At 52.4% G+C, this 17,464-nt stretch overlaps 1 protein-coding gene across 1 annotated transcript in view; it reads left to right on the top strand.

Moving 5' to 3' along the window:
* Positions 1-4,931: 4,931 nt before the first annotated feature.
* The window catches only part of CRTAC1 (cartilage acidic protein 1), a 151,534-nt gene continuing 139,001 nt past the window's right edge, over positions 4,932-17,464 (top strand). The window contains exon 1 of the mRNA XM_068961490.1: positions 4,932-5,062. Coding sequence (XP_068817591.1) covers positions 5,039-5,062 — 24 coding nt within the window. The 5' untranslated portion in view covers positions 4,932-5,038. The remainder of the gene's footprint in view (positions 5,063-17,464) is intronic.

The raw sequence follows: 17,464 nt of genomic DNA, 5'->3' as shown, positions 1-17,464 counted from the left end.
GAAACCATGACCTAGGAAAGAAATGAGAGATTTAAGGGAGTGGGAGGAAATGACCCCTTCTCAAACCAAGCCATATTGGGTTGTGGTCCATTTTCTCTAAGGACTACATGTTTATTGGTGGCTGGTGAGTTTCAGACAGACTTGTGTTAACAGTGGCATATACACGGCAGAGGCACAGAAGCAACGTTTGAAGGGAAGCAAGTAGGGGTGAAGATGACAGAAGCTCTTGAAGAGAAACCACAGACCACGATGGACTTCCAGATGGCCGGAGAGCTAGTTCAGAGCAGCTTAAAACGGCAGCACACGCTACAAGCAAACTTCTCCAGGTAGAGACGGTAGACCTGGGAAAGAGAGACCAAATAACAGAGGGCATGATGAAGTCCTAGAAAAGTTTAGTGAGGAAAGTCAGAGCCCCTTAGGATCAGGGGGAGCCTGGGAGCGATGACGGATATAGTGACCGTTCATAATGTTAATCTGTACCCAGGCAGCCTGGGCACTTTGAGGCTTTGCCTCACTGTGGTGAAGTGGCTTTGTAGTCTGAGGGGCTGGCTGAGGGTACAATGGAGAGAGGAGGACAGCAAAGGGGAAGGCTGTGGTGGACCCCTGACTGCACAGCTCTCTTTCTTTTAACTTGTGTGACCGTCTGATCCTGAACCAGAGGAAAGAGTTGGTTCATGACAGCCCCTGCTCCAATGGTCTCTCAAGATGACTGAGAAGACACACCCCAGATGTCTTGAGCTTTCAGAAAACGAAGTGCTGTGAAACTTTTTTTGAAACACTGTTGTCGTTTAGTCACTCGGTCTTGTCTGACTCCTTGCCACCCCATGGAGTGCAGCACACCAGGCTTCCCTGTCCTTCATCATCTCCTGGAGCTTGATCAAACTCATATCCATCGAGTCGGTGATGCCAGCAAACCATCTCATCCTCTGCCGTCCCCTTCTCCTCCTGCCTTCAATCTTTCCCAGCATCAAGGTCTTTTCCAACGAGTCAGCCTTTTGCATCAGGTGGCCAAAGTATTGGAACTTCAGCTTCAGCGTCAGTCCTTCCAGTAAATATTCAGGGTTGATATCCTTTAGGATTGACTGGTTTGATCTCCTTGCATTCCAAGGGATTCTCAAGAGTCTTCTCCAGTATCACAGTTCAAAAGCATCAATTCGTCAGTGCTCAGACTTCTTTATGGTCCAATTCTCACATCCATACATGACTACTGGAAAAACAATAGCTTTGACTAGACGGACCTTCACTGGAAAAGTAATATCTCTGCTTTTTAATATGCTGTCTGTCTAGGTTTTTGAAACATAAACATGTTTCATTAGAATAAATTAATCAACAAACTGTGTGTTCACTCTATGCCCAGTTTCACACTGGGTTCTATGTGGTAGCTGAGTACAAGGTACAAATTCTGGACTTAAAGGAGTTTCCATTCTGAGAGGAAGGCTATGCTTTCTGGGTAAGAAGCAATTAGAGAGAACACAGGACAATGTGTACAACAGAGTGCTAAGATGTTGCAGACCTGCAGGAGGGCTGGAAAGGCAAAGCTCCAGCACAGGCCAGAGCAGTTCTGGAAGCTGGTGTGGGAGGTGAGACTTAATTTGGGTGCCAAAAGATGAGAAAACATTTCAGGCAAGTGTCCCGGGTAAGAAAGCGCAGAATCTAAAGGGACAGTACAGAGACAGTCGATGTGTTGGGAGGAGACTGAAAGAGCTGGATGGGAGTAAGGAGCCTGTTGGAAACGTGTGTGTGTGTTATCTGCTCGGGCTGCCATAACAACATACCACGGATCAGGTGGCTTAAACAACTGAATTTCATTTTCTTACAGTAGGAGGCTGGAAGTCCCAGATTGAGGCACCAGCAGGTTTGGTTTCTTCGCAGGCCTCCCTCCTTAGCTTGCAAATGGCCACCTTGGTCTGTGTCCTAAAATGACCTTTCTTCTGTGCAGGGGGAAGGGAGAGCTCCAGTGTCTTTCTTTTCTTTAAAGGCCGCCAATCCTAAGGATTAGGGTCCCACGCTTTTGACCTCATTTAACCGTAACTATCTCTTTAGAGGCCCTATCTCCAAACACAGTCACAGGGGAAGTTAAGTCTTCAACAGATGAATTTGGAGGGGACACAATTCAGTCCATAAACGTGCATGTGCCCTGAGAAAGCAGGATATGTCTGGGAAATTTGTGAGGGCAAAGATGTCTACAGTGAGTCAGGCAGGGCAGGGCTGAAGCTTCAAGTGGACAGAGACATGAAATGACTGAACAGACACGGAGGACATTAGCAGAATTAGAAAAGAAAGGAGCAGAACCGCCCACTGGTTGAACCTTCACAGGTTTAAGTGCAGAAACCAAATGCATTGCCTAGAGAACTTCCTGGAGAGACTGTCTCCTTCATTTCCTGCATTTCTCTGTCCCTCCCCAGCACTTCTGGTCCACTGAACCCGTATGTGGCTAGCTGCAGGAAAGCGTGAGGTCGTTGTAGAGCTGTTTTGTGTACAAAGCCTATTCACATCTGGAAGGCTAATATCTGATCATTACTGCACTGGTTACAAAATACGGTGGGTTTAGGTGAGGGGAGGCTCCACAACTGGGGCTGCTGCTCACAGCTTCACCAGCAGAGAGAGAGGTGAGAACAAAACCCAGCAAAGGTGTGCTCAGAAGCTTGGGATTGAGTGAAACTGGTTAATTACCAGTCACTTGCTGTCTCCCAGAGTTGGAATTTCTGGCTAAGGAAGGCTCACAGATCATACAGAACATGACAACCTGCAACTTATTTCTACACTGAGAGGGTGGTGGGGACCGAGAGGCAGAGACAAGTGGGGAGCTGGGGCCATCACCACATGACTCAGATGCCCTCAAAACAGGGTGGTGGCATGAGGCAGCAGGGTACAGAGTTCCCCAGACTCCTTGTGGAGAGGACTGGGGATCACGGGCACCCACAGGGCAAAAGTCTATTTGCTCTTTGGCGAAGGTTCCAAATCTGCTTTTAAGGATCCATGAACGCCCTAACATTGCATGTTAACATGTATGTATATGATCGAGCATTTTTCTGAGACACAGACTCATTCCATTAATCATACTCTTGAAAGACTCAAAGGAGTTCGGTGATTCCCCAAGGGGAAGGTGACTGTAAACCACTATCCTAGACCCCTAGAGAAACAGGATGTTGACACTGGGCAGAGCCCCAAGAGAGTCCCTAATGATCCTGAAATTATACTTAACGTGTGTGTGTGTGTGTGTGTGTGTGTGTGTGTAAATGTGTATGCTTTTCTAGAGAAAGGATTCAGTGGTTTTCATCAGATTCTCAAAAGCATCCACCACCCTCAACAAGTTAAGAAACTGAGCTAGATCCGGGACCCCCAGAGCTAGAAAGATTGCCTATCCTTTCCTATTTCTTTGCACAGGAGTGTCACAGCCTCCTGAAAGCAGGACCCAAAGTAGCCTCTGAAGGTTCTGCTCAAAATCTGGGGACACCTGGGTCTGGGGCTGGAGGGGTCTTCCAGGAAAGCAGACATTTGGAGTCAAGGGCCCAGAAGGCAGAGTGATGGTCATAAAGGCATCAAATAGACAAGAAAACAGTCCTAGCTCCCTCCTCCTCAAATGGCTTATTCCAGGTCTTTCTCTTCCCAAGTCTGATTCCCCAGCTCTCAGAAACCCAAAGTCCTTATTCGGGTCAAGGTTCATTCAGTAAATCCTTACTAGGTAAATCCTTCCTGGCACCTATTATGTGTCAGGCTCTATTCTAGGCGCCTGACTTCAGATCTCTTTCCAGTCCAGCACGCGAGGACTTTGCGCACTGCCGGTCAAGGGCGTTCTTCCCAACCTTAGCCCCCACTACATCCGGTCCTGAGAGGCTCAGACTATCCTGCCCACCGAAGTGGGCTGGGGTTTGATGAGTGGGGAAGCAGTACCTGTGAGCAAAGCGGTGAGGGAAGCTGGAAGAACCCGCTTGACCAGAGAAGGTGGGCCGAGGGCAGCCCTGGCCCAGGGCGGGCGGGGACTAGGCGGGATGGGATGGGGACACCGCCAGCGGGGCCAGCGGGGCCAGCGGGGCCAGCGGGGCCAGCGGGGCCAGCGGGGCCAGCGGGGCCAGCGGGGCCAGCGGGGCCAGCGGGGCCTGCGGGAAGGCGGAGGACTGGGGAGGAGGCGGGAGATGCTCCCCACGGCCGCCTCCGCCGCGCCTGATCTCGGGGCTGTGCTCGCCCGCTCCCCGCCCTCTGAGGCCGTCGCGAAGCTCCGCTTTCCATACTGAGCAGTCCCTGGGAGGCGCTCGGACACGTCCCCAGGCCGGATAAAGATCGGCTCGGCGCTCGCTCCGCAGCGCGAAATCTCGCCATCAGCACTGCTCGCGCTGCCGCTCCGGCCCGGCCCGGCGACGCCAGATCGCTATCTGGGGAATCGGGAAGGCACGCCACTGCCCCTGCCGCCACCCTCGACACTGCACACAGGGGTGGCCGCGGGGCCCTGGGGCTCGCTGCCCTCCCCTCCCCCCTGCCTTCCTTCCCAGCACTTCCTCCCGGGGGACCCCTGCTTCCCGCCGGCCCCCGGCCCCCAGCGCCCCGCCAGACGCCCTCGCCCCCATCGCCAGGCCCGGCTGCCTCCTGAAGGTTACGCGACGCAGCGGCGAGGCGCGGGGGGCACCCGCCCTAGCCGCCGCCTGCGCCGCCGCCCACCCCAGCGCCCGCCTCGCCGCGCCCGGCCGGCCCGGCTGCCGGCGGCTGCCGCCGCAATCCCCGCTCCTAAATCAGCGCGAGGAGGCGCCCCCTCCCCTCCCCGGCTCCCGGGGCTCTCCGGACCGCGATTGGCCGCGCCACCCCGGGCCCCCAGCTCCAGCTGCAGCGCCATTGGCTGCGGGTCTCCACCAGCCTTTACATAAGCCCCGGCGCGCTCGAGTGGAGTTGTATAAAGCGAGCGAGCGGCGTCGGGGCGGGAGGCTCGAGGCCAGCCCGGGACCGGGGCTCCGAGCTGGAAGGCGGCGGCGGCGGCGGCAGCAGAGGCGGCAGCGAGCTCCGGCTCTCCGACGCCCCCAGGCGGCGGGGCTGAGAGAGCCCGAGGATGGCTGCGAGCGCGGACCCCGGGGTGAGTACCCGCTCCAGTGACCCCAACCCCTGAGGCAGAGAAAGTTTCTCCCGCCCTTTGCGCCCTCCCGATCCTCCTGCAGGGTTGGCGGGGGTGCTGGCGGGGAAGACCGAAACCGCTAAGACGGCGGCGGCGGCGGCGGCGGCTTGGTTTTCAACTTGCCAAGAGGCGCAGGACTCGACTGGCGCGCAGAGCCTCCCGCGGGCTGTGGGGAGAGGCCGGCGCCTGGCCGGAGGTGGAGGAGAGGTGGGAGCTGAGGTGTGGGGGCTACAGCTCTCACAGCTGGCAGAGAAAGTGTTGGGGGCGCCCTGGAGGTCAGCTGTTTGGGGAGGGGGCGGCGGAGCTGGGAGTGGGCGGAGCAGGTGAGGAAGGATGTGCGTGGGGTATTGGGGAGTCACCCAGCGAACCAGGCTCAGCTCCGGGTCGGGGAAGCTACTGGCCTCTGCCGGCTGTCTACGCTTCCAGGGTGGGGAAAAGCCCTGGGGGAGGCTAGCGGTTCGCCACCCCACCGCCCCCCCCCCCAACCCCCCGACAACGCCCCGGGAACCCGAGCTCCTGAGCACAGCGCTGGGTGGCAGAGAGCTCCGGGAGCCAGCTCCGCGCGGCTTAGCTGTCAGCTGCCTTTGCTGGACCGAGGTGTGGTCTGCTTGCTTTCATCCAATCTTAGACACACCAGCTTCAGGCATTCCAGGGGGACCAGGGGTCCTCCTCGGCCCAGTGAGGGGGCGGGGGGAGGCACATGGAGGTTATTATGGGGCAGGAGGCCGAGCTTGGGGGCATGCCCAGCAATGCAGCGTGCTTTTTCACAGCATAGTAGTTGAGAGTCCTGGTTAGTCCCCTTTCTGCAGAAACCAACTCAAGAATCCAAAGTCATCCCAGCCCTGGATAGGAGCCTACCAGAGTGGCGGTGAAATGTGCCTGGGGTTGGGGTAGGAGGGTCACTTTTCTTCCTCGGGGAATGACTAATGAATATTGCTGCTGGTGGTGCTATGGGGTACACCTAGTGTGGCTACTCTGTGTCCCAGGAGGTGCTTCAGCTCTCCAGGCAAGACATTTTCTTCAGTCACACTTGGAGTGTCTTCTGGGATGGGTGCAGGATTTCCCAAGTGAAGCCAGGTCAAAAAGGAAAGGAAGAAGGTTCCAGGGATAGGGAACAAGTCTGTAGTGCTGTCTTGAATCAGGGGAGAACTCTCGTGGGAAGAGAAACGCTACGGGGAGGGAGATTTTTTTGACCCTGATGACTTGGGCTGCAGCTATCCAAGACTGAATTGGAGCAAATTCAGAGTCACCCTGTACCTCTCTCTCAGCCACAAGAGAGGGGAGATGGAGAATGGAAAAGTGGGAATATGGCGGTTGTTCCAATATGGCCCTTGAGGAAGCATTTGCTCTCCATCTGACTTAAGAACATGTTATTGGCAGCAGGTCCTAAAGTCCATTTAAGAGGCAACAAAGGGAGGTTAAGGTCTACATGCTGGCACAGTGGACCACAAGTAGAATATTCTGGTTTATATTTGGTACTAATGGTCTCTGGAGAAGGTCAAAAGTGGGCTGCTCAGTTGGGGCTGTCTCCTGTACCTCATCCCCAAACGTGGATGAGGGTTTTTAACTCCTGGGGCAGCTACGTCAGCTGGAGATCTTTTAGCAGGGCTCTGGATTCATACCCCCAAACCTAGCTCCATCTTCTGCCCACAGTCAACATTTTTCTGCTGCATTTTCCAAGACCTTCTCGCCACTGGGGATTTGTACAGCAAAATACCTGCTTGTTGCTCCTTCTTCTCTTTTCTCCATCTGGGCTGCACCTGCTATTCAGAACCCTGATGTTTATTACTCTGCACCTTGATGTTTGGTTAAGATGCCCTATCGCAGCACAGTAGTGCCCTGTGAATGTGTGGGCCAATGGTCTACGTAATTCTCGAAAGTGAAATATATTCTTAAGAGAGCAGGACTGCAGACCAGGAAGGCAGGCTTATTAAACAGCTTGTGACAGACAGTCCTGTTCTCAATCTTGCCAGCCTGCTTAGGCAATGGAAGCTGCCCAGCAAGCTCCTTGGTGCCCAGTAGGGGGCGCCAAAGGCACCCAGCTCAGGACCACTGACTTACTCACTTCTTGCCCTTCACTGGCCATAGTAACTTAATGCTTTAAGCAAGCTCAGGCCTTTAACCGTCACCTTCTTGATTGGAACCCTTCTACCACGTACTTCCTGGACTTCAGGTGGTCCTGTGATCTCAGGTGCAAGGAGATAGATACAAGTACAGCATTCCAAGGAAATAGAGCCAGTACCCAGCCCCACCTGCTCTCTGAAATTATCCTTTGTGCTTGGTGCTGGTGCGTTCTTTGAACTTGTTCAGTACTCATAGAGCCCCAGAATATTAGAGCCAGAAGAAAGGGACCTTGAAGAGCACCTACTCCAAAGCCATCCCACGTGCAAACAACTTACAGATGGGAAAACTGAAGCCCAGTCAAGGCAAGCATCTTTCCCAAGGTCACATGGCTGGTGGAAGAGATAGGACTGGGTCCTAGGATTTCCTGCTACTGAGAACTCTCTCCGCTCCCATGACCTGCTTCCTCTTTACTATGGAGATTGATGCGTGTTCTGCACAGTTGTTGATGTTGTGTAGTGGCTAAGTTGTCTCCAGCTCTTTTGCAGACTGTATATAGCCTGCCAGCCTCTTCTGTCCATGCAATTTCCCAGGCAAAAATAAGTGTTCATAATTGCTGGCTGAACAGACATTGGTAAATTAATACATCTAGTAGCTTGGGGAAAATTTCCTCTGAATCTGTTATACAGACTGAGAAGGCAAGGAATAGATAAAGCTCTTGTAATGTACATGTACAGGTAATAGAAATTTCTAGTTATTCTTTCCCCTTCCTCCATTGTCTTGTCTTGTTATTCCAAGTGGTCATGTAGAGAAAAACAATGCAACTCCAGGTTTCTCTCCATGGACTTAGGAATCAGAAGTGCCCAGCCCCTCAGGATGATCTTGGAACCCAAGCCTAGGGCTCTTCCTTCTGCTCAGGAATGCTGGAGTAGGGTCTCTCTGTCCCGTAGTCACACCACTGCCTATGGGACCTCCAGTAGTTGGATTCTGGGTGAAGCGAAGCATTTCCATCCAGTATTTGCCCATTTCCCCATCCTTGCGGCTCCCAGCTCAAGGTCAGAGTGCTGGGATGTTCTATTTTTGCAAAATCCTCATGTGAGGGTTTCTTGGGTGACCTGGAAGATACTACCATTTCCATTGCCCTTTTTCTGTTCTGAGTCTGGCTGTCGCCATCTGAGCTGGGCCCTGGGAAGGAGGTTTGCTGAGTGACCTATGGGCTGCCCCTCCTCCGGAGTCCTCCCGCACCCTGCTCCTTTGCCCTGTGCATGGAGTTTCCCCCAGACTGTCTGCAGACTTGGCGGTGACCCTCAGGAGGAACCAGTGATTCTGAGAGGCAGATCCGCTTCTGTCCCTAAGGCTCACCCAAGGGATGCTTGTTGCCAGGGAAGGTGCTTGAGTTTTCTCATCTCCTTCAGGCTCTCAGACAAGTTGTGTCTTTGTCTTCAGGTGGGGGAGGTGGGTGGTAGGATAATGTGGACCACAGAGCCACAGTCCCTTCCTTGAAAGCAGGGTTCTGAGAGCCTGGACTAGGGATTTGTGCCTGCTCCCAGCTCTGTCTGAAGAGTTGTGCCTGCATTCCCAAGGCTTGGATTTTTCTTGGATAAGACCAGAGGAATATAATTACATAAAACACAGTGATAGCATGGGATCTCTAGATTTTTGTTTGAATGTGGAAGCGGCATTAGACATTGAGGAAACAAGAACTTGCCTTTTACATGAGTCCCACTAGATGAGTGACCCTTATTACCTGCTCTCGCTGGGAAGGCAGCTCAGTAATGGGAAGGATGCAGGCTTAGAATGTGACTCCCCGCTTCCTGCTTAGGAACCTTGGACAAATGCTTAACCTCTGCATGCCTCAGTTTCCTCCTCTGTAAAATGGTGAGGCTTCCTGTGATGAGGGTAAGATAGTGAGCATCAGGGAAGATAGTCTTTAACATGGTTCTGCCCTTGGTGAGATATAAAGAAGAATGGATGGGAGGGGATAATATTACGGGGTCACTGGGAACTGCGCCGGGTCTTTCTTTCCCCTGTGAAAGAGACCAAACGTCCAGGTTTGCACATCAGCCTCTGCTCGTTGCAACATCTGTGCTGTGGACAAGACCTCCTTGACAGAGCTGCTGTCTTCCTTCCCCCACATTGGGGCTTTCATATGGGGTTCTGCCATGCTTGGGGAAAAGAAATTTTACAGGTCCCAGGATAATTCTGAGTGTGATGGAAGGCCCTGTGCTATTGATTCTAGGAAGGATCTTTGTGTTAGGAGAAGGCTTCCTCGGAGCTCAGTGATTTAAGAGTGCTGACAAACCCGTGCTCACCGGGCCTCCTGCAGGCTGCAGATACAGGCTTCTGGGCCAGCCAGGGTTCTACGAGGGATTTCTGGGGAGCCTAACTGGTTGCTTAGGGGACATAAACCTGTGAACTCTCCTTAGGAGAAAGCATGAAATCAATTGGTTCATTATCACACTAGACACCCCTGGACCATGGAGGGCATTTAAGAAATGAGAAGCTAGCAAAGGACAAGGAGGTTGTGTTTGAAAAGTCTATGGAAAAGTGTGAAGGGGTTGGAGAAAAAGACCTTTCTCCACTGAACCACATGATCTTGACCTTATTGAAGTCCTTGGCCAGTGAGCGGAGAGATTACTGTGCCCATGTGGCAATGGCTGTAAACATTTTTGATTGTGACAGCTGGATCAGGCGGTGCTGTTGGCATCTAGGGGGTAGAGGCCAGGGATGATGTTAACCATCTTAGAGTGCACAGGACAGGCCCCGACAAAGAACTGTCTGGCCTAAAAATGTCACTAGTGCCAAGATGGAGAAACCCTGGATCAGAGCATCACAGCATGGACTCACAGCATGTTAGAGGTTGAGGGATTTTAGCAGTATTCTCACCCAACCCTCCCACTTCACCGCTGAGGACCCTGAGGTCCAGAGGTGAAGAGAGCAACCAGAATCACGCAGCAAGTGAGTGGCAAAAGCTCATCTGCGCCTCAGATCTGCTGTCTCCTAAGAGTGACTTACCCAGACTCCCCCAAGAGTTGTTGTGAAGGTTCAGGATGAGCTGTGAAAACAGTTAGAAAATTCTAAAGAGGTTATTATTAATATTGCTATTATTAAGAATTGGGGAGTTTGGAAAGCTCTATTTCTGGCTATGCCACTGACTCATGGTACAAGTTTGGTGCATCATTCCCCTGCCCCCTAGGCCTCTTGTGTGAGGCCCTGCGGGGTTCGGGGGAGGGGGTGGGGCTGTGGTCTCAGCAAATGACAATTTTATCATGATCATTATCTTCAAAGAAAAGTCCAAAGATCTGCCCTTCAAAAAGCCTAGACACTTTAAAAGAAGATAAAAATTTTCCTTGAAAGAAATCATGTTGACTTCGTAAGAAGAAAAATGTTTGCTTCTTGGAAAAACTCCAGTCCCCGGGCCCTGTGAATTGGTTCCAGCCCAGGAAATCTGATCAACATCCGGAGGAGAAGCTGAGAGCTCCCCAACTGACAAGCGGGCTGGATTTGTCCCCACTCCCTCCAAGATTTCACCACCCTTTCCTGCTCAGCCCTCTTGGCACAGGGACGCTTTGCAAGGAACCTGAAGGAGGGGTGGGCAGGCATGTCATTAATTAGTAAAACCTCGTTTACTTAACAGACATATTCTTAAAGATCTCTTCCAAGGGACGTTTTGACATATTACTTTAATTAGCCATAGAAGAATCGAGAGTGCCGAGAGTGTAAAATGACCCTTCCTGTAGTTTCCAGTTACTCTTACCTTTGTTTGCGCCCAATAAGTACAGTGACAAGGTCACGGGGGTCACTGCAGAGCTGAGAGGTCCTGTTGACTGAGGAAGGGACTGCGGGGACTTCTTCCCTCCTTTACTGCGGCTCCATCTACCTGGAGAGCCTCCCCACTTCGTGAGACTTGCATTGGCATCCCTACCCTCCCTGGGGATAGGCAACATGCCCAGGAACCCGATTCCCTGCCTGGATGGACAGAGGAGCCTTGCAGGGTTCCTGGGAGCAGCCTCAGCTGGTGTTTCTCACAGAAGGCCGAGCCCTGCCCTTGCCTTCCTTGCACTCAGGATTGGAGGTAGGAAGTCCCTAGAGGCTCTCCTTAGAGTAGGGTTCTCCAAACAAGGAGCCATGGACTGGTGCAGTCTGCGGCCTGTTAGGAGCTGGGCTGCACAGCTGGAGATGAGCGACAGGCATTCGAGTGAAGCTTCATCTGCTGCTCCCCACTGCTCCCATTACTGCTTGAACCTTCTCTCCCTCCAATACTTGTCCATGGAAGAATTGCCTTCCGCAAAACCTGTCCCTGGTGCCAAAAAGGTTGGGAACCTCTGCCTTAGAGGACCAAAGCTACACTGTTCCCCGCCCAAACTGGGAGGGTGGACACACACACAGACCTCACCCAGTTCCTGGCGTGAATGTGCTGAGCGTCCTGCAAGTCCAGGGCAGGCCGGCCTCCAGAGGTCAGTCCGTGTAATGAGACTTGGTGAACACATGGGCCCTTTCTCTCGCTTTGCCCCAGGGATGTCATGTTCCCTTGTGCCCTGGTCTCTAAGAACAGACTTTCTTGGAATGGCAATCATGCACCAGTCATCTGAGAAGCTATGTATATCCAAAGAGCCTTTTGCAGGCAGGGAGAGAAGAGTCCCGGAGAAGGAGAAATGCTGCCTAGCAAGCAGCGGGGGCTGAGACACCATGTCTTTTGTTGTCAACTGCAAATCCAGTGCCTAGCATAGCATTTCAGAGAAGGCGATGGCACCCCACTCCAGTGCTCTTGCCTGGAAAATCCCATGGACGGAGGAGCCTGGTAGGCTGCAGTTGAAGGGGTTGCGAAGAGTCGAGTCGGACACGACTGAGTGACTTCACTTTCACTTTTCACTTTCACGCGTTGGAGAAGGAAATGGCAACCCACTCCAGTGCTCTTGCCTGGAGAATCCCAGGGACAGGGGAGCCTGGTGGGCTGCCATCTATGGGGTGAAGCGACTTAGCAGCAGCAGCAGCAGCAGCAACATAGCATTTGGCAGGGGGAGGGGCTTCACAGGTGCTTGGTGGGTGAACAAATGAATGTGTGGATGTAGGCAGCCAGTCTGGGGTAGAGTTGGCCCTTGGTATTAAAGTGGACCTCCAGTCCGGCTTTCTTTCTGGCTCCTTCTTCCCAGAGCTGGCACTTGGCCCCAGGGCTCTGTAAACCCACAAAGGTCCTACTGATCAAGCAAGGTCTGACAGTGAAAGTTGAATTCACAACCCTATGGACTATAGCTTGCCAGGCTCCTCTATCCATGGAATTCTCCAGGCAAAAATGCTGGAGCGGGTTGCCATTTCCTCCTCCAGAGGATCTTCCCAACCCAGGGACGGAACCCGGATGTTCTGCATTGCAGGCAGATTCTTCAATGTCTGAGCCACCAGGAAGCCCCCTCAGGAGCCCACATAGGACCCACATGTGACATGGTACCAGCTCAGCCTGGATGGGCTGTTTCTCTTCCTCTTCATCTCCTCCAGGTGCTCACCCCCGGCCCCCTCCAGCCCCTCCTGCAACCAGGCTGCTCCAGGAAAGCCCAGCGCAGATCTATCTTGGTAGCTGCAAGCTGATAGAATAGAAGATCATTTGGATTTCCACCAAAGACAGACTAGGGAGTGAATCATTGCTTCACGGCAACATTCCCAGGAGGAAGCTTTTAAATAGCAAGGTCCACTAATGCATTTTAAATGATTTAGGGAAAAAACCTGACCCATAGACACTTACGCCCAGGAAAGAACTTTGGAGGTCATCCAGGATGTCCAGTCCCCTCTGTGATACTCTCACTCACTGTTTGGAAACATGGCCAGCCTAGCGGCCCTGCACACTGCTGCCCCAAATCTAAAATGCCATTTCTAAACCTGTCTGATCATGACTTCAAACCTCCCGCTCCTCACGCTAAGACAGGCAGGCTCTACAGGCTCCAACTGCTGCCTCCACGTGAGCAAAGAACTGTCTGGCCCAGCACATCAGTAATGCTGAGACTGAGAACCCCGGGATCAGGGCATCATCCCTGCCCTCCCTCCTTTCCCCACTCCCCCCTCTGAAGGGCTGGAGCAAGGACTCCTCAGATGGGTCAGTTTGAGAGAACTGGGCATGGAGAGCCCTTTCTGGACTTATCTCCCTGCCTATGCTACTCTCTGCCACGTGCTGAGCTTAGCCAGGCAGGCTCAGGCCCACCCCTACCCACAGGGAGGGCTGCAGGAGAGTACAAGTACACCAGCAAGCACCTTGGACCCCACTCCAAAGCCTGGCCTTCCAAACAGCTGTATCTGTAATGATGGTGGCTTTTTAATCTCTGTCTGAGCCCCACCTGTCTCCTCCCCTCCTCGCCTTTCTTCCCCTTCACTAATCCTGAATATGAACAGGGAGGGAAGTGGGATGCTGTTCACTGGACCCTTTCAAACCCCAACACTCAATCTGGAAATCTGGCTTCGTATTTGGTTGCCCCACCTGTCTCCTCCCCTCCTCGCCTTTCTTCCCCTTCACTAATCCTGAATATGAACAGGGAGGGAAGTGGGATGCTGTTCACTGGACCCTTTCAAACCCCAACACTCAATCTGGAAATCTGGCTTCATATTTGGTTCTTGCTTCCTCCTCATTTTTCACAACTTCTGGATCACCGAGTCAATCTGCTTCACGAATCTCTCTCAAAGCTGCCCAGTCTTTCCATCCACACTGTCAAGGTTCTGCCCCCCTTATCCTTCAGCTGACTAGCGGTAGTACTTGTTAACTGCTCCCTGCTTACTCTCATCTTGCCCTGCTTGTAAATCTTGGAGCTGATCATCACTCTTCAGGCTAATTCATGGGACCCTGTACACAAGCAAACAGAGATTTTTTTAAATTGCAATTTCTTATAACAAGTACTGCATGAGGAATGAGTAGTATTAATAGTAACACTTACCTGCCATTGACTATGTACCAGGCACTGCTCCAACCCCTTAGGTGGGTAATCTCCTTTAATCCCCATAGTAACCTTAGAAGGTAGGTGCCACTATTGTCACTCTTTCACAGATGAGGAAACAAAGGCACAGAGAAGTTAAGTAATTTACCCAAGGTCACACAGCCAGGATATGTCAGAGCCAGGATCTGTGTCCAAGCCAACTGGCTCCAGAATTGATGTTCTTAGACACTACACTAAATAATCTCTTTCACTAAATGGTCTTTCTCACTTGATCTTAAACCAAGTGAGATGGGAACACACAGTGGAAGGAGTAAGCATCTGCCTGGGGCTGCCAAGGAAGGCCTAAGAGAGAGGCGCTGATGGACTGGCCAGAGGGACAAGGTGAAGAAAGCATTCCAGGCCGAGGAGCCAGCGTGTGCATGGCGGCCGAGCAGGGTCATGCAGCCCTAGGAGGCTCAGTGTGGCTGGGGTGGGACAGACACGGAGAAAGGGCGCGGCTAGGAGGTTGGAAGAGGCTGTGGATGCCTCATGTGCAGCAAAAGGGTTAGGGATGACCTTGCTGGAGAGACAAGTTGGAAAGATGGCCTCAGTGGAGGGAAAGGCAGGGGCTGCTCTGTGGTCACTCACTGAATTATTCACTTCCTGGTCTCACGCACCTCTGCCAGGCACTGTCCAAGCACTGAGAAAACAGCTGAGAACAAAGTAAAGTTCTTGCCCCAGCGGAGCATGCATTCTAATGCCTCAGTCACTGGCATTTCTCCATGCTGTCACCTGTCCCCTCTTCTGCCTTGCCAGCCTGGAAGACAAATGCCAGCCCTTCTGCACCTCTATGTCCTATACATCTTACCCAGCACCATGAAAATATAAGGCTTCCTCTTCCTTCCCTCTGCCTGGAGAGAGCTCCCGATGCTGCCTGCAGCTGCACTTACAGGAAAGAAACTTGGTCCTACTCCAGGAAGAGGCAGATGAAAACTCAGGGGACCCAGGCTGGGAGGCGCCAGAGAGACCAGCAGGCTAATGAAATGGTGTTTCTGCAAGTGAGAGGACAAATGGAGTCTCCCAGCCTCACGCACAAGGCGGCATAGGTCCTTAATGAGTATTATTAACTGCTTGGACTTCCGGGTCTCTAAAATGGGAAATGAAATGAGAGAATGCACGCGCAGTGCCTGGCAAACAGTCAGTACTTGGAAGGTAATGGCGATAGCAAGGATGCTATTGCTACTGATAAGTGTTGTTTGAATGAATGAACGCCTCTCAGATGGAGTCCAGGCCCACCAGGCGCTCCCGTCCTGTGGTGGCTGCCAAAGGTTCAGTGGAACTCACAAGGCTGTCAGACTTTGAGGCATAGACTGGCTTCTGTTGCTGATTCGTCTAGGGACCCTGACAAAGTTCTTTGACTTTTTAAACACTGCTTTCCAAATGCAAAACCTCTCAGTTTATAGTTATATACATATCCAAACTTCAAGCATTTTGCAGATGTTAAGGACCAGATTAGAAATGATGCCTGAGGCATGGCTTCTGACCTCAAGGAACTTACAGTCCACAAGGGAAGAGACATGATACAGGGGTAGGCATTCAGAGTAGCAACAGGTAGAAAGAGCGGAGAGCCCATAGGAGGGAGGGTATCGAGGTGATGGGGAGCGGGAAGGGCAGGCAGGAAAGGCCCCCTGGAGAAGAGGAATGATGCACTCGTCCAGGAGCTTTCAATCTCACCATTATGACATGCTGGGCCAGATAATTCTTTGCTGTAGGGGGCTGTCCTATCCACTGCCAGCTGCATCCCTGGCCTCTACCCACTAGGTGCCAATAGCACCCCCTTCCCTGGTTGGGGCAACCAAAAATGTGTCCAGGCATTGCCAGATACTGAGGGCAAGAGAGGCAAATTGCCCTTGGTTGAGAACTGGTGCTCTTGGCCAATGAATGGAAGGTCCTCTGGATGGGAACCCAAAGAGGGAAAAATGAGTGCCCCCAATGTGGGACCTCTAAATAGGCAGTGCTAGGAGGGCAGGTTGGGGTGACTTCTGGTTCTCCAGACTTTGAGGAGTCTAATGTCTTCTTTCTCGTCTCCTCCTGCTTCTCCTGATTCCGCTAACTTAGCATCGTTTACCGCTCAGCTACACCACCCTACCTATGTGGAAATGTTCTTCTTCTCCTCCACGTGTCTAATCTAGGTATCTTTGTTCCCCTTCCTCCGCAGCACCCCTCCCCCTGTACTGCAAATGTTGACCAGCCTTCTTCCTGGGACCTGGGCACGGAGCACAGTCCCCAGCTCATGGGAGCAGGGTAGCGGGGGTCGGGGGGCCGCACAGGAAGTGTCACTGTGGGTCAGTGAGCTCCCCAAGCTCTCCTCCGAGGATACCTCAGTCCCAGGCGCTCCTTAGTGAGTCTCTGTGGGTCCCTGGTGGCCCAGCCCATGCAGGGTGGAGTGCTCCACGGCTGCTTCTCCTCCTCAGTCTCTGCTCTCCTGCAGCTTCTGGAAAGGGCCTGTGCTCCCCACTGGTTCCCACATCTGAAGCACTTGGGGCCCTTGCTTTTGTGAGACCTCAGGGTGGTGTCCTCGGTGCTTGCGATCATCACTAAAAAACTGCTTGCCCTAAAAATTGCCCTGGAAGCCTCTCCCCACAGCCGCCTGACCCCACATCAGAGATCTAGGTTGCTTGGTTACCAGTTTTCAGACCCAATTCAGAAAAGTCCCGAGGCCGCAGAAAACAGTTTGGCTGCATGTGACCTACAGTCAATGTCTAAAGACTGCCTAGCCTTAAAGCTATCTGTGTGAACGGCGAGAAAAGAAGCAGTGAGCCTGGCCTCTGAGAGGCATTCCCTAGCTCACTTAACCCTTAAACCCACGGCACATCATAGGATTCCCATGTTACAGACGAGGACACTTGAGATCAGAAGGATTAAGGAACATGCTCAAGGTTGCCTGCTAGTTTCTGGTGGAGTTGAAGTTCAAGTCCAGGCCCCTGACTCAACTCTTTGTTTATTTATTTTTCTCTATTTCACTGAGGATTGTTCAAGATATTTGCTTGTAGAACATTTTTAAGAGATTATTACAAAGCCCTTCTTCCTACTGCCTGAAACACAAGTCCTACCACCTCTCACCCTTGTTAAGACCCCTCTTTGCTCCCTCCTCCCTCCTCCCTTGCAGGAACAGCTTGGGTGCTTACGCCCTGTGCCCTCTGCCCAAACTCTACCCTTGGTACTTATCCTCACCTTCCCTGGGCTATGCTGCTCCTGGATCCTCCCATTGCACTTACATCAGTTACTACTTAACGCCACTCCTGCCTGTAGATACATAGTAGGTGCTTGATACACACCATTCAAGAAAGCGAAAAACCTTCAATTCAACCTACTTTTTAAAATTCTATTTTTAGCTTTTCTCCATGTT

The sequence above is a fragment of the Capricornis sumatraensis genome, chromosome 23 (assembly GCF_032405125.1).
Source record: "Capricornis sumatraensis isolate serow.1 chromosome 23, serow.2, whole genome shotgun sequence".
NCBI lineage: Eukaryota > Metazoa > Chordata > Mammalia > Artiodactyla > Bovidae > Capricornis > Capricornis sumatraensis.
This window is presented reverse-complemented; position numbering and strand designations above follow the sequence as displayed.